Here is a 16937-nt window from a genome sequence, read left to right as displayed (position 1 = left end):
ATGCTGGGTTTTTGTTTGGTTTGAGTTTGCCTGGGTCTTGTGCATGCTGTCACCATTGCTGTAGATTCACATGAGCAAGATCCCCTCTGCCTCCCAAGTGCTGGGATTAAAGGTGTGCACCACCAGGCCTGGCTCATTTCCCCACTTCTATGCTGGATTTTTCTTTGTTTTGAGGTTGTATAGTTCTTGTGAATGCTGTCACCATTACTGTAAATTCATATGAGCATGCTCAGTCATCTGGAAAACTTTTCTTGTGGTCATCTACCACTCCTGGCACTTACAGTCTTTCTGCCCCTTCTTCCATAATGGTCCCTGAGCCTTGGGTGGCAGAGGTTTGATACAGGTGTCCTACCCAGTGACAAGCACTCTGCAGTCTCTTATTCTCTGCATTCTGGCCAGTTGTGGCTTTTGGGTTAATCCTCTGTTACATGAGGAAGCTTTGCCGGTGAGAGTTGAGAGATGCATGATATTCTTTCTGCTCCCTCTTCTGCTATGTTCCCTGAGCCTTAGGAGTCATAGAGTCAGCTGATAAATTTGGAGATAATTAAAATCATGACAATATTAGAAGTTCCTGTTAAGAAACCTGCTATATATTTTAGTCTTTTAAAATGGCCTTCATTATGTTTTATAATTTCTATACAACAGAACTTGTAATTCCTTTTTGGAATTGCAAAGTACTTTTTAGAACTTGTTATCTTATTAATAGGAGGGCTTTTTTGTTTGTTTTTGTTTTTTGCCTGGGGCTTGAACCCAGGGCTTTATGTGTGATAGACAAGTACTCTACCACTAATCACATCCCCAGACCTATGAATAAGATTTTTTAAATTATAATTTTGGGTCTGAGGATATGGTTCAGTGGTATAGTTATTTGCTTGATATGTATGATGTCCTCCCTGGCTATGACTATCAGAATAAGAGAAAAGCTAAAATTATAATTATCTTGAACTAATCTTTGGTAGGTTTAAAAAGACACGTTGCTATATATCCCACAACCATGTGGTATTCTCTTACTTTTTCTGATTGTTCTTCTGTAGGCCTTTCTGGAGTTTTATACAGTTAGACATATTGTCTATGAGTAATATCTTTCCATTTCTTAACTTTTGATCTTTTTATTTCTTATTTTTTCTTTATATTAATTGGAATTGATGACTAGGAGGTCATTAATGAACTAGGAAAACAAAATAAATTAGTACTTGAAATGCATAATGATACTGTGGTATTATGATATAATAAGATATAGATGGGGCTGGAGAGATGGCTCAGTGGTTAAGAACACTGGTTGTTCTTGCAGAAGAGCTGGGTTCGAATCCCAGCACCCACATGGCAGCTAACAACTGTCATGACATGGGTGCACTTACCTACATGCAGGCAATACATGCATACACATAAAAAAATAAATAAAATTTTTAAAAAGATATGTATATGCATATATATATATATATATACATATATACATTTGGATTTTGTTCCTGGTTCCTGATACAAAGCACCTAAATCTCTTTGTATTTCCTGGGTGATGACTCTTTTTTTCTGAGACAAGAGACTTACTCTATAGCCTAGGTTGGCCTTAAACTCACAGCCTTAGCCTCCAAGTTTGGGAATCAGAGAAGTGAGCTACCATATGCAGCTGTATTTTGTTCTTTTAAGATGATTTTTAATGGACTATTAATAGCTTTAGGATGGCATCTGATCATCATAAAACCAAACTGATTTGAAGTTGAAATTCTCAGCCTTATGTACAGTTTTCCAGGAAGGGTAGAGGCTAGAGAGTGAGTTAATGATTGATCATGCCTATGTGATGAAGCCTCCATAAAAGCCTCTAAAGTACAGGCTTTAGAGGGCTTCCAGGTTGATATACATACATACATACCCATGTCCTGGAAAAAGGTGTAATGCAATGCCATGGGTATAGAACATCCTGTGCTTGGGACCCCTCTGGATCTCATGCTATGTACCTCTTTGTCTGGCTGTTCATCTGCATCCTATGTAAGGTCCTTTCCAGTACACTTGTAAATGTAGATAGGAGTTTCCCTGAGTTTTGTGACCTGTCTAGCAAATTATTAAATTTAAGAAGGGGGCTATGAGAGCCCTTGATTTATATCAGAGTGGTTAGAGCACAGGTTACAGACAACTTGGGACTTAGGTCTGGAATTTGGGGTGGGAGACATTCTTGTAGAAATAAGTGTCTTTAACTTTTGAGAGTTGGTGCTAACTCTACGTACCTATTGCCATTGCCAGAGTTTAATTAAACCACTGGACACCCACCTGATATCTTCAGAGAACTGAAGAATTGCTCAGTATGTGAAATCTATAATTTGCTGCCACAGTGTTGTAAATGAGAGTATAGGGGGAAAAAAAAACCCAGTTATTTCTCCTCCCTGTGCTATTACTGCAACAGGAATGGAAAAATGCATGCATAATAAATAAAATAATGTGGTATGTCAGTAATGACAATACTTATTTATATGTTGCTGGAATAGCAGATGGACTAAAAGCAATGAATAATCTTAAGGAAGATGCAACATACTAACAAGAACAAAGGACAGATGAAACCAAGGGAGATATCTACTGATTTGGTTGATTGATTTTGAAACAGGATCTTACCAAGTGGCCCAGGCTAACTTTAAGCTCAACTGCTCCACTTCACACTCCCAAGTAGCTGAGATTATAGGCAGGCAACACCACACCTGGTTTTAAGTTACTATTTTTAAGTCAAAAAGAGGTATATCTCTCCTAACATATCACACAAGCAGATGAGGTGGAGGGACAAAGAATAAATTCATAAGTATTCCAAGGAAATATGTTCACTCTATGTCATCTAGTGCATGCTGCCAGTGGAAATCACCTTTAACAAATATAAAACACTGGTTACTTCTAATATTCAATAAAGCTGTAAACTTACCATTTTGTGATGAATCCAAAGTAAGTCCAATTAATGCCACGTCATTGGCACAGGGGCACTTTGTCACACTGATATCTACCACGTACGGAATCAATCTTTTGATTTGTTTTATGGTCTTTATGGGCCCAAGATTCCACTGAAGAACTGGCTCTGTGGAAGTCAAATGTAAGCATTTAAATCATGACAGCATTCTTGAAAATGGACTACCCCTACTTTAAAAGTTTTACAGAAACTGTGTAAACAAAATATTCAATTGGTTTAAAAAAAAGCATATAGTATGATCTCACACTTTAGCCACTAAAAGTAGTCAATTCTTATTGTCTAAAGGAGAATGAAATTTAATTTCCTTGATGGGAACCTGGTAAGGTCAAACTGCTAAGGAGTAAGTAGGGTGCTATCTTCCATATTTGGATAATACCATGTCACATGGCCTGTCCTTAATCGAATAGTTGGATTACAGGGCAGGCACATTTGTAATTCACAGGACCACTTCTAGTTCAAAAGCATTTATTTTTTGCTCTCTTCCCCAGTAAAGCAGTAGATAAATAAAGAGCTAAACACAGAGTAGCAGTGGAGAACAGAGACATTATCATCAGCGGGCAAGAAATTTATAAGGATCTCTAGAAAATAGAAAGAAATTGGGAGTGGGTTAAAGGAAAAACCAATCTGCTGTGACACATCTTCAGCCCAGCACAGGCCAGGGTCTTTCATGTGTTAAGTGAGTCATGTCTTTCAGGAACTGATGTCTTTTTTAAATTTTTTTTTTCCTTTTTTGTCTTTTTAAGACAGGGTCTCCCTGTAGCCCAGGCTGACATAGAACTCACTATGTAGACCAGGCTGATCTTGAACTCACAGAGATCTGCCTCCCTCTGCCTCCTCTGCCCTGCTGGGATTAAAGGCGTGTGCTACCATACCTGGATTCCAAATTGAGGTCTTTTTAATTCCTCTGCTTTTGTTTTTGCTAGGCGCTAGCTCAGGAGCTTTTAAATATCCATTTTTCTCCCAATCCTTTCTTTCCTCTCTGGGAAGTGTTCCACTGACCCCCTAGAAGGAGGGAAGGTCTCCTCAGGTTCTCTACTACCATCCTGAGCTTCCCTGGAACTGAAGAATGAAACTACACTCTTCCTCACCAGGCTGGGGCAGGCAATGATCCTTTTTAAAAGACTTAACCAAACACTACACATTTTAAAATTTAAAATATGCAACAAATTTCAGCTAAAGTAAAATCTTCATGCATGAAAAACAGGAGGAATTGTTTTCTCCTGGGGGGGGGATTTCTGGAAAAATTCAGAAAAATAATCTCATTGTGAAATTTTATGAGGAAAAAAAGTACACATACAAATACAAGAACAAAAACAAACCAGGGCAATTTGAAAGAATACTACTGTTCTACCCCCTGCAACAGTCAAAGACATTTAAGAACATAACAATCAGATCTTAGCTATTTATATTCTATAGTATAATTTTACCTCCCCAAACTTCCTGTAAAATCAACCGCGACCCCCAAAACCTTAGGAAACTTTTCCCCCCAATTTTGTCAAAGCAAGAGTTCAGTTTCTGCTTTATATAGTGCAGCCAAGGTACAGCAGAGAAGGGAAAGAAACAATGCACAATTAAACACATTCAGCAGGACTTAGTGAAGCTTAGGGTCAGGGAATGGACTTTATGGGGTGTAATGAGTTTGCAAGTCATTCATACCAGATCTTAGAGGACAAGGAAATTTGAGTTTATGACTGCCCTGAATTGACATTGCCTCTGCAATTAAGGAACTATTCAGCTTCTTGGACAAGGAAATATGAGTTTATGACTGCCCTGAATTGACAGTGCCTCTGCACTTAAGGAACTCTCCAGCTCTTAATACTATATTTTAAGCCTTGTAAGAACCAGAGCATAATTAAAAGTTTTGACTGCTGCTACAAAGTTAAAAAAGAGAGAAAAGGGGACTGGAGAGATGGCTCAGTGGTTAAGAGCACTGGCTGCTCTTGCAGAAGACCCAGGTTCGAATCCCAGCATCCACAGGGCAACTAACAACCAACCGAAACTCCAGTTCCAGGGGATCCTACACCCTCTTCTGACTTCCGCAGGCACTGCACAACATACAGGTTCACTTACATACACTTAGGCAATACACTCACATAAAATTAAAATAAGAAAGTAAAATTTTTTAAAAAAGAGTGAGAAAAGTGACCAATGTGCAGGCCACTGCTGACCCATGATTAAAGCAGTTCAAGTGCAGAAGACAGAAAGCAGATGCATGGCCTGGGTTTCCATTAGATATGAAGCAACAGAGACAGAATTTTTAAGCACCTCTTTTCATTTGAGTAGTGGATAAAGATTTCTAACCATTGCCCTCATCTTTCTTGACTCCGACTTCCTTGTTTGCCCCTCACGTCTTCAGCATTTCAGGAATGGACACTTCTTTATAATAACCATAGGATTCTTTCTCTGTACTTCCATCTGGTTCCACCACAACCTGATTACAGGCCAGCTGGGTGGATGGCTGCAGCAGCTGCTAGCCACTGCCTTTGCTCCCTTCCTGCCATCCTTCCCCAAGAGTAAGGTCACTGGCTGACAAGCTCAAGTCAGAATGCATCACTTTCTCACTCAACACAGTCAATGCCTTTTCATTATAATTAGTAAAAAGCTCACACTTTTCACCCTGATCCCTGCCAGCTTCTCCAAACTCAGGACACACCAGCCACTCTGCCATTTTCTATGCTTCAGAAACAATGGACAGCTTTCACTTACTCAAAATGATCAATCTATTTCTGGAGTCTTCTAAGTCTAATTTGTGAAGCCTTTGCCTGCCGTAACATTTCTATACAGTCTCAATAACTACAAACATAAAGTGTTGATGCATTTATCTCAATACGCAAATTGATTCAGATTTTTCTAAAACTCAAAATTTTAATGCTTAAGAGAAGCATATATTAGCCAAGTATCAGAGTCCCAAAGCCAATACTATAATTATCATTAAATAATTGACTATTTAAAAAATTTTAAGTATGAAGAAAATAAAAAGTACATTATTTTGTCATTTTTGTTTCAGGTTATTTTATTTCTTTTTGTGTGATCTGGTTATCAAACTCAGGTCCTTGCATAGGTTAGGCAAGCTTTCAATCACTGAACTACATACTTAGTGCTAAATATTTTCATTTTTGTTAAAGAAATAAAACAGAAGATATAGTATTGAAGATTTCTCTGTTTCCCTCCAGAATCCTATTTGCAAGTTATCTCCAAATGCATAAAATTGCTGGGTATATTTCTTTTCTTTTTTTGAAAAAGATATTTTATTTTTATTTTATGTATATGAGTGTTTGCCTGCATGTATGTATGTGCACAATGTACCTGGTGCTCAGGAAGGTCAGAAGAGGGCATCAGATCCCCAGGAACTGGAGTTAAAGACAGTTGTGGGTGCTAGGAACTGAACCCAGGTCTTTTGCAATAACAGCAAGTGCTCTTAACCTGAGTCATTTCTCCAGCCCCTGTTGTGCATTTCTAGTCAGTGTGTGTGTGTATGTGTGTGTATGTGTGTGTAGACAACCTTGTACATTCTTCAAGCATTGTACATCTTGTTTTTGTTAAAAAATATTTTATTAATTATTTTATGTGTATGACTGTATTGTCTGCATGAATGTAAGTGCACCTGTGTCATGCAATGCTCATGGAGGTCAAAATAGGGCATTGGGGGACTGGAGAGATGGCTCAATGGTTAAGAGCACTGACTGCTCTTGCAGAGGACCTGGGTTCGATTCCCAGTACCTACATGGTGGCTATGAACTGTCCTTAACTATAGTTCCAGGGGAATCCAAAACCCTCTTCTGACCTCCGCGGCATTGCACAACATGGGTGCACTCAAATACATGCAGGCAATACACTCATACACATAAAATAAAAATAATAAAGAAAATAATTTTAAAAAGAGGGCATTGGAGTCCCCTGGAACTGGAGTTATGGATGGTTGTTAGCTGCCATGTGAGTGCTGAGATATGAACCCAGGTCCTCTGCAAGAGCAACCAGTGCTCTTAACTGCTGAACCATCTCTCTAGCCTCCCACCCTTTTTTTTTTTTTTTGAGACAGGGCTTCTCAATAGCCTGGGGTTCACTGATTAGGTTGGGCTGGCTAGTCAATCAGTCCCAAGAATCTACCTATCTCTGCTTCCCCAGTGCTGGGATTATAAGTACATGTGTCACAAACATCCAACTCTTTTGTGTGGGTTCTAGGAATTGAAATCAGGTTTTCATGATTGCAAAGCAAGCACTTTACCAACTGAGCTATATCTCCCTAGCCCTAGTCCAATATTATTTCGTTGTTGTGTTTTTATGTGCTTTATTTTTACTATTGTTTATGTATACATGAAGATATATAGTGTTGCTTTGTGTGTTTCCTGAACCTTAGATAATTTCCTACTCTATTTTTAATTTTAAAAGTTATTATTATTGTGTGCATGTATTATTATTGTGTATATGTGTGTGGGGACGTGCACTTGCCACAGCACGTGTGGAGGTCAGAGGACAACTTCAGGAGTCAGTTCTTTTCTTCCACCTGGGTTTCCAGGATTGAACTCAAGTTGTCAGGCTTGTGGGACAAGTACCTTTACCTGTGAACCATCTCACCAGCCCTCCTATTCTATCTTTTTAAGAAATATTTTATTATTTTTATTTTATGTGAATGAGTGTTATGCCTGCATGTATGTAAGTGTACCCGTGTCATGCAATGCCCACAGAGGACAGAAGAGGCTGTTGGATCCCTTGGAACTGGAGTTACAGACAGTTGTCAGCTGCCATGCGGGTGCTGGGATTCGAACCCAGATCTTCTGTAAGAACAGTGTTCTAAACTGCTGAGCCATCTCTCTAGCCCCTCAATCTTTTTTTTTTTAATGTGTGTGGTATGAATTCCTGAGTGCACGTGTATATATGGGTGCACATGCACATGTGTGTACATGCATGTGGAGGCCTAAAGGTGATGCTGGTGTTTTCTTTGTTTGCTTTCCACTTCATCCACTTCATTTATGGAGACAGGATCTTTTGCTGAACCTGGAGCTCCCTGATTCTGGCTAGTCTACCTCACCAGCTTGCCATCCACCCCAACCTCCAGCATCCCCCATCTTTGTCTTCCAAGTGCTAGGATTACAGACAACTGCCACACCTACCCAGCTTTTACGTGGGGTCTATGGATCTGAACTCTGGTCCTCACACTTGCACAGCAAGTGCTGTATCCACTGAGCCTTCTCCCCTCACCTTTCCTACTTTATTATGTAACTTGATTTTTTTATTTTTTTGAGACAGGGTCTCCCTGTAGCTCCAGCTGTCCTGGAACTCACTATGTAGACCAGGCTGGCCTTGAACTCACAGAGATCCGCTTGCCTCTGCCTCCCAAGTGCTGGGATTAAAGGCGTGTGCCACCATGCCCAGCTCGAAACTTGAGTTTTTACTTAAAGTTTTTAGTTTAGCTCTCTCTGATATGTATGTATCTGTTTTTCCATTGTAATGGACAAACCAATATGCATTTGTTTTCCCCCCTATTTATGGACATTTGGGTTGTTTCCAGTTCTTTTATTACAAACAATACTGTATTAAATAGATTGTACATGTCTCTTGGGCACATTTGTGACCCATATTCTTCTAGAACAATTTTCAATCTCCATGCACAGCAGAACAATGTTGGGAGACTGGCTAAAGCTCCAGTTGCCCAGCCTTATGTGTAGAGACAGATTTTAATTGGTGCATGTATGGTGGAGTCTAATGAGCATTTGTTACTTTTTGAAAGGCTCCCCAACTGTTTTTTCCATAAAATGCGATGTTAATTTATTTTTCTGCAGTCTATGTAGCATTATATCATAATAGTACTAATCAGCAAAAAAGAAAGTGAAAATACAAGATCTGGAGCTTGAGGATTAAAAATAAATCCCTCATGCAAAAATGCTACCTACAGGTGATCAAAAAAAACTTGGGCTATTCAATTCTTGTCAGTCAACTGAAAAAGAGGAGCCTAATCAGTTTTACCATTCAGCATTCATGAACATAAAATAACTGTTTTTACTTTTTATTTTATGTACATGACTGTTTTGCCTGCATTTATGTAAGTGAACCATGTGTGGGCAGTGTCCATGGAGCAAGAACTGGAACTGGAGTTATGGATGACTGTCAGCTGCTGTGTGGGTGCTGGGAACTATACCCGGGTCCTCTGCAAGAGCAGCCAGTGCTCTTAATCACTAAGCCACCTCTCCAGCCCCAACAATTAATTTTATAAAAATTAACTCATGAAAATTAATTGTTCTTCTGGTCATCATGGTGCACAGCACTCAGGAAGCAAGCTGAGGCAGGAGGATGGTGAGTTCCAAGGCCTGCCTGAACTGCACAAGGGAAAAAACAAACAAAAATCCAGCAAAAGTCAGCCTCAACTGTTTTTACCTCAATGGAACAAGATGTTTTGGTCCTCATGAAACAAGACTGTGTTGTTTTGGAGATGTAGCTTAGGGGCAAAGTACTTGTTTAGCAGTGCTTAGATTTTTGTAGGCCTAGGTTCAGTCTTCAGCATGGAAAAAAAGACCAAACAAAACAACAACCAGAATTGTGCTTTGGAATGCACTTGTATTTGAAAGCAAAGACTGTGATACAATGAACAATATCTAACATGAATACCCATTATCTGAGTTACTTCCTGTTGCTATGATAAAATCTAGACTAAAACCAACTTGGGGAGGAAAGAGTTTATTTGGCTTACAGCACAGTCCATCACTGCACAGTCCACCACTGAGGGAAGTCAGGGCAGGAACCTGGAGGCAGGAGCTGAAGCACAAACCATGGAGGAACGCTGCTTACCAACTTGCTTCTCTGATATGTGCTCAGCCTGCTTGCTTATACAACACAGGACCACCTGCTGAGGGGTGGCACTGCCCACAGTGTGCTGGGCCCTCCAACATCACTCAACAATCCAGAAAATGCCCCACAGATATGGCCACAGACCAATCCAATAGAGAAAATTCCTTAATTGAGGCTCACCTCTACCCAGGTGTGTCAAGTTGACAACTGAAGCTATCCAACATACACATCAAAGACATAAAATCTAATTACATATAGCCACTGTTTAGAATGACCTCCAAGATGGCTATTGTAAAATAAATTTCCATGTTTTTAAAGCCATTTTGAGGATTAAGAAAAATGCCTCATGAAACTGTGCTACCTATAGGTGATCAAAAAACCTGGGCTGTTCAGTTCTTGTCAGTCATTTGGAAAAGAGGAGCCTCATCAGTTTTACCACTCAGCATTCATGAGCTTAAAATATTTTTTTTTAATTTTATGTATATGAGTGTTTCGCCTGCATGTATGTAAGTGTACCATGTATATGCAGTGCCCATGGAGCAAGAACTGGAACTCTGTGAAGACTTCTATTAAAAAGTACTCAAATATATTTAATTCCTTTTCTGCTCCATCAGGCTGTGAGCCCTTCAGGGATCATGGTCATCTGGGACTTGGGACAAAATTTGTCATATAGTACACATAATAATTTACTGAAAGAATATATGAATTCCATCTTACTTCATCTGCTGGTATTTACCTCGGACAATATCCAATAGGGTCCCCTCAGTATCATAAATATTTAATCCTTCATGTAAAGTTATCCTTACTACCCATTCTTCTACAGCTGCAATATCTGAAAACAGAAGACAAATAACTTTTTATATGTCATGTTGGTGAAACTTAAAGCTATGTGAACATTACCAACAACAATAACTTTTCCTTTTACAACCATTTGACTACACTTATGTGTCAAATTTCCCACATTTTTCTACAAACATTTTTTTCTGATAATGAAAAAAGAATGATGAAATAATTTTTACTACCAAAGCAATGTGGATAAATAATGATAAATTAGATCATAGCTTCTCTCCTAGAGTCATTGTGGCCTGGTAAAAAGAAAATCATGACCTTTTTGTGAAGTGCATAATATTATTTAAAAGTATCTGTTAAAGAAAAGTATAGGACTTGATGATGTCACTGATGAATTCTATCGAACACTTAAGGAAGAACTAGAAGCATTTCTTCTCAAATTATTCAAAACAACTGAAGAGGAAAGGACACTTCTTAATATGTCTTAACTCATTCTATAAGACCAGCATTACCCTGGTATCATAACCAAACAAGGGCAAACCATAAAGAGAAAACTTCAGGGCTGGAGAGTTGGTTCAGTGGTTAAGAGAACTGACTGCTCTTGTAGAGGACCTGGGTTCAACTCCCAGTACCCACATGGTGGCTGTTGGGACTTCACTCTGATGGACTATAACCTCCACTCTGATAGACTGTAACCTGGAACTCTGAACTAAAACAAATCCTTTGTTTCTTAAGTTTCTTTTGTCAGGATACACACACATGGTGTGTGTGTTTGTGTGTGTTACAGTGAAGATGTGGAGGTCAGAGGACAACTTGCAGGTGTCAGTTCTCTGCCTCCACCATGTGGGTCCCAGAGATTGAACCCAGGTTGTCAGACTTGGCAGAAAATGCTTTTACCCACTGATCCATTTCACAGCCCCTGTCAGTGTATTTATCACAGAAAGAGGAAATGAAAATAAGATGCTACAATATTGATAAATCTCCAATGAATTATGCTAAGAAGCCAGACTCCACAGTGACATATTCTTTGGTTCCATTTATGTGTCCCTGAACAGGCTAGAAATTGGAAGAGAAAACAGACAAGTACTTATAGGTGTCTTAGAGTCCAATTGTAATCACTATAATCAAGATATAAAACAGTTCTGTCATCCACTAAAACTATTCCACCTACATGGAATAATTCTATTGGATGATGAAACTGATACAGATCTCAGTACATAAGATTCTTTGGTTCCATTTATGTGTCCCTGAACAGGCTAGAAATTGGAAGAGAAAACAGACAAGTACTTATAGGTGTCTTAGAGTCCAATTGTAATCACTATAATCAAGATATAAAACAGTTCTGTCATCCACTAAAACTATTCCACCTACATGGAATAATTCTATTGGATGATGAAACTGATACAGATCTCAGTACATAAGAGTGTGTGTGTGTATATATATATATATATATATATATATATATATATATATATGTGTGTGTGTGTGTGTGTGTATATATTTGTGTATGAGTATATTGCCTGCATGTATGTATGTGCACCTGTGTTCTGCAATGCCTGTGGAGGTCAAAAGAGGGCAGTGAATCCCCTGGAACTGGAGTTAGGGAGGGTTGTTAGCTCCTGGGAACTGAACCCAGGTCCTCTGCAAGAGCAGCCACAACTTTTAACTGCTGAGCCATCTCTCCAGCCCCATAAGTGAATATTTTATTAAATTCAAATTATCCCTTATTTTAAAATGAAATGAAAGCAGCAGTATAAATCAAGGAAGGATTGTTTTTTCCTTAAAAGGTATAAGGAGTTCATAGTGGAGATACTCATATGAAGTAAATAAAGTTTCTCTCAGAAAGGCAAACATTGTATGCTTTCTTTCATTTGTGGGTCCTAGATTTTACATAGATATATAGAATCATATATGTCCAGATGACATGAGAGTGAATATAAAGTTGTCTAGGTGAATGAAGGGGACAAACAGGAGGTGGGAGGGTGAAAGGACAGGGCATGGAGGAGAATATACTCAAAGCAGATTACACACTTGCCTCAAAATAGCCTCGTGTAACCCAGTATAAGAAAATTAAAAGTTAAAAAATGATTTATGCAGTTCATATTTCAAACCTCCTTCACCACTTTCTAGCTACCATTCAATCTCCATATGGCTCCACGAATATCAGAGTCTCTAGAGTATATTTCCTATAGTGACAATTAAATGGGTTGCTGGAGGTAAAGTGTGTAGAAGGATGCCGAGGTATGACGTCCTCCTGCTATTTCTGCTACAAGCATGATGAACATTTTTAAAGAGTTCTCACGTACAGGTAGTCTTTAGCTTGTGATGGTTGCACTTAGGATCTTTTTGCTTCATGGTGGTAAAAGTGGTATGCATTCAATAGAAATTATATTTCACCTTCTGAATTGTGATCTTTTCTTAGGCTGGTGGTATGTGCAAAGGTGTGCTCTTGTGATGTTACATGATAGCACTGTGATGTTACATGATAGCACCACCCAAGCACAAGGGGAAGCAATTGTGTTCCTAAGCTATGGATAAACAACAAACAAATTAATGTCAATATTATGCCTATAATAACAGTATTACCTCTTTAAAAATATTTTATTTATTAATTTCATTTTATGTGTATGAGTGTATTGCCTGCATGTATGTAAGTGCACCTGTGTTGTGCAATGGCTGCAGAGGTCAGAAGAGGGCATTAGATCCCCTGGAATTGGAGTTAAGGATGGTTGTTAGCTGTCATGTGGATACTGGGAACCAAAGCCAGGTCATCTGCAAGAGCAGACAGTGCTCTTAACTGCTGAGCCATCTTTCCAGCCCCAATCTTATATTTTTATACTAATGAAAGCACAATTTAAAGACTCCAAATTTCAAGATAAACTAATTGCAAAGAAATTATAAAACATTAATAAAATCCCTCTATGTGCATGCGTGCATGTTCATATGTGGAGTTCACTCATGCATGTGCCACAGTATGTAGAGGTCGGAGGACAACCTTGGGTGTCTGTCAGGCAAGCCTCAGGGAGTCTCCTTTCTATGTCTCCCGTCTCTCCACAGGAACACTGGGATTCCAAGTGCACAATACCAAGGCTTGTTTTATGCGGTTTCTGAGGATCTGAACTTGGATCCTCATGCTTTTGTTTCAAGCACTTTATCCACTGAGGCATCTCTCCAGTATTTTTTAAATGGGATGAATAAAGAGTAAACACAGTACATGTCACCTCTCACAGCACCAGTGCTCCTGCTAGGGACTTTTTATCCTTGACATTTCCTTATCTATGGAATCTTTTCTGTCATCTCTGCTCAATTCTTACTTTCCCCACCTTCATTTGGTAGGACACAATCCTTTCCCAAGGCTAAAAGGTTGGCCTGTATGATTCCCTATTCCACTCTCCTGATCCTGCGTTGCCTGCCCTCTTAATTGGCACAGAAGTAAATGTCAGAGAACAGAGAGCCAACTGATATTCTCCTGAGAATTTGGAACTGGGTTGGCCTTTAGGAAAAATACATAAAAGTCCAAAAGTACTAGGGCCCCTTTAGAAAGCCAGTTTGCAAAGAAAGAAAGAAAAATAAATTACACAGATAAGAGATAAGAGTAGATAAGAAAGACAAGGTGGGTTCTTGATGGTTTTCCATCTCTTATTTCTAATTCCTCTCTCCAGTGTGACTGCATTTTTGTCTTTGGTTCCCATGGCTAAATTAAACTTCCTTTTCTTAAAGTAACAAAGTCAGTGTTTGTTTCTTGCACATACCACACCAAAACAGCAAGTTTCCACCATTTTTTTCACCTATAGGAACATATACCATATCCAAAGATGCATTAACTTAGTCCATTAGCTCAATATGCCCAGCTCCTGGAACCTGACATTCCTCCTCTTCCCTTCTGGGTATATGCACCTGGGTATGATGTCATGCTTCCACATGCCACTTATGAGAACGAAGTAATACGTCACACAGTGCAGCCTCTAACGTTTTAAGATTAACTCAATTTCAGTAAAGTTATCAATGGCAATTTTCCCAATCCTTCAATTTCCAACTTCTAGAATGAGTTTTCTTTAAATAAAGGATGGTATAAATGCTGACACAGTCAACTGATGGTAAGATTGCCATATAAAACTCTCAGAAGACCCACAAATAAGTCCCACATAACTATATGGGACATCTACAAGGAATAATGCATAAGTTATTAAATGTAATCAATCTTTTTATTTGCTAGATTTGGCAATTCAGACCTATGAGTACAAGAATTACTTCAGATCTCTATTACCTGTGTTTCCTGTGATGTTTTCTCTAGGAATGGTAATTAACCAGAAAACCTGATCACTGACCTTGAGAAGAGAGGACACCAGAAAACATTATTTTACAATGTTAATAATAACACTATTTTGGCATAGTCTATCAAAAATTTAAAAATAAAATTAAGCAAAAATATTAAAATGTAAATACATATGTATACATATCAATAAAAGATTTTATCTAGCAAATTTCAGTGTTAGGAACTTTTCCTACATTGTAGTCACAGATAAGTGAAATGGAACGTATTCAAAGATATTTTGCATCATTGTTATAGCACAAGGCTGAAAATGACGAGCATGTTAGGAAGTTTTATAATAACATAGTCACATGTTTGCACAGCTCAGGAAGCACAAAGTTAAAGCATTACTGGCTTGAAAATTCAGAGGCAAAGCATGGGCTTTTCAGAGCATTTGGAAGTTTAAGAGGGAAATGCCAGGAATAAGAGAATTGTAAGAATAAAGAGCTCTAAAGTTTTCATATAAACTGTGCCTAAATCCTAGTGCTACACAGGTACAGACAACACTCCTAGAAGGCCAGGTTTAAAAAAAAAAAAAGACTGTGGGGGCTGAAAGAATTAGCAGAGGTATCAATCATTGAAACTATAAGCAGTGCAACTCGCACTTTGTTTTTACCAAAGCAAATTACCTGCCTCCTAGATTAACAATAAAACTAGCATTTCTTAGAGGAACAGGAAAGAATCTAGAGTTTCTACAACAGATTAACTTCAGAGTCCAGTTTTCAACCAAAAATGACAAGATAGGAAAATAAGCTGGAAAGTATAACTGTTATTCAAGGGGAAAGACGTAGGGAGCAAGCTACTCAAAATCCAGATAACAGACCACGAATTAAGGGACGTTTCTCAAATATGTGCATAGATTTAAGGAAAACATCCTGAGGAGGGAATGGATAGAGAACTCCAACACAGAAATAGAAAAGGCAAAAAAAAAAAAAAAAAAAAAAAAAAGGCTGAGAAGTCTAATACCTGAAGTAGAATATCTACTAAACAGGTTCAGTAGCAGATAGAAGACAAAGGGCAAATGTATTAGGCATAGAGCGATTGAAACTACCCAATAATGAAGAAGGACACAGTAAGCATGACTACAGATACAAAAAGTTACAAAACGGGGTTTTGATATCTTCTTCATAAGAAATGATGTGAACATGTATTGAAACACCATGTGATACTCCTTTAACGTGTAATTTTTATATTTTATATATCACTTAAATTTAGATAAAAAGGAAAATAACTAAAGAAAAATGAGTGGTTTTAGAGACTTGTGGGACATCATGATTTCTGAAATGTACATAATTAGAGTCAGAACAGGAAAAGAAACAGAAAAAGTAGGCAGAAAGATGGGTAAATAATTATCCAAGGCTTTCAAAATTCAGTAGACATACAATTCGAGAATCTCAGACACTCAAGAGAATCTCAGTCAGAAAAATATTAAGAGAAAAACGCAAATAAGTGCAGGGGAAATGATGCACTGCTTACAGGGACAGTAACTACAGTGAAAAACTATCCAGAAACAACAGTGGTAAGTGACATTAGACTGGGATATTCAAAACGCTGAAAGAAAATCAAGCCAACCAGGAATGGTACCTGACAAAACCAGTTTCCAAAAATTCAGGTAACTACTAAAAATCCCTTTGAATTCACAGTAAGTTTAGCAAAGTTGAAAGATAAAAGAAAAATATAGAAGAGAATAAAATTTTGGAGACAGAGTTAACAAAAAAAGAATTAAAAGGTATACTCTTGAAAACTATGAAACACTATTGGTAGAAATCAAAGATCTAAATAAATGGAAAGATGTCTCAAACTCATCATTTGAAAGCTTAATATTACTAAAATGCCAACGCTAACCGAATTTATCTGCAGATTGCACACAATCTAGCAGAATCCAGCAGGCTATTTGTAGATCTTTGCAAGGTTATCCTAAAACTCACAAAGAAGCCCAGGGGACCCAGACGAGAAAAAACGGAAAAGATAAGTCAGAAAATTCACGCTTCAAAATGTAGTACAAATCAGCAATATCAAGGCAACATGATATTAACATAAGATTAGAAACACAGACCAAAGCAACAGCATTAAAACAATAAGGAAAAAGAATACTCTTCAACAAACGGT

General features: G+C 38.2%; 1 protein-coding gene across 1 annotated transcript in view; it reads right to left on the bottom strand.

Annotated features, from left to right (window-relative positions):
* The window catches only part of Catsperb (cation channel sperm associated auxiliary subunit beta), a 116601-nt gene that overhangs the window by 83700 nt on the left and 15964 nt on the right, over window positions 1–16937 (bottom strand). The window contains exons 4-6 of the mRNA XM_008821753.1: window positions 14784–14844; window positions 10464–10559; window positions 2903–3052 (exon numbers count right to left, since the gene is read on the bottom strand). Of these exons, the coding sequence (XP_008819975.1) occupies window positions 2903–3052; window positions 10464–10559; window positions 14784–14844 (307 nt within the window). The remainder of the gene's footprint in view (window positions 1–2902; window positions 3053–10463; window positions 10560–14783; window positions 14845–16937) is intronic.

This window comes from Nannospalax galili, unplaced genomic scaffold (genome assembly GCF_000622305.1).
Source record: "Nannospalax galili isolate Female #2095 unplaced genomic scaffold, S.galili_v1.0 scaffold107, whole genome shotgun sequence".
NCBI classification, from domain to species: domain Eukaryota; kingdom Metazoa; phylum Chordata; class Mammalia; order Rodentia; family Spalacidae; genus Nannospalax; species Nannospalax galili.
This window is presented reverse-complemented; position numbering and strand designations above follow the sequence as displayed.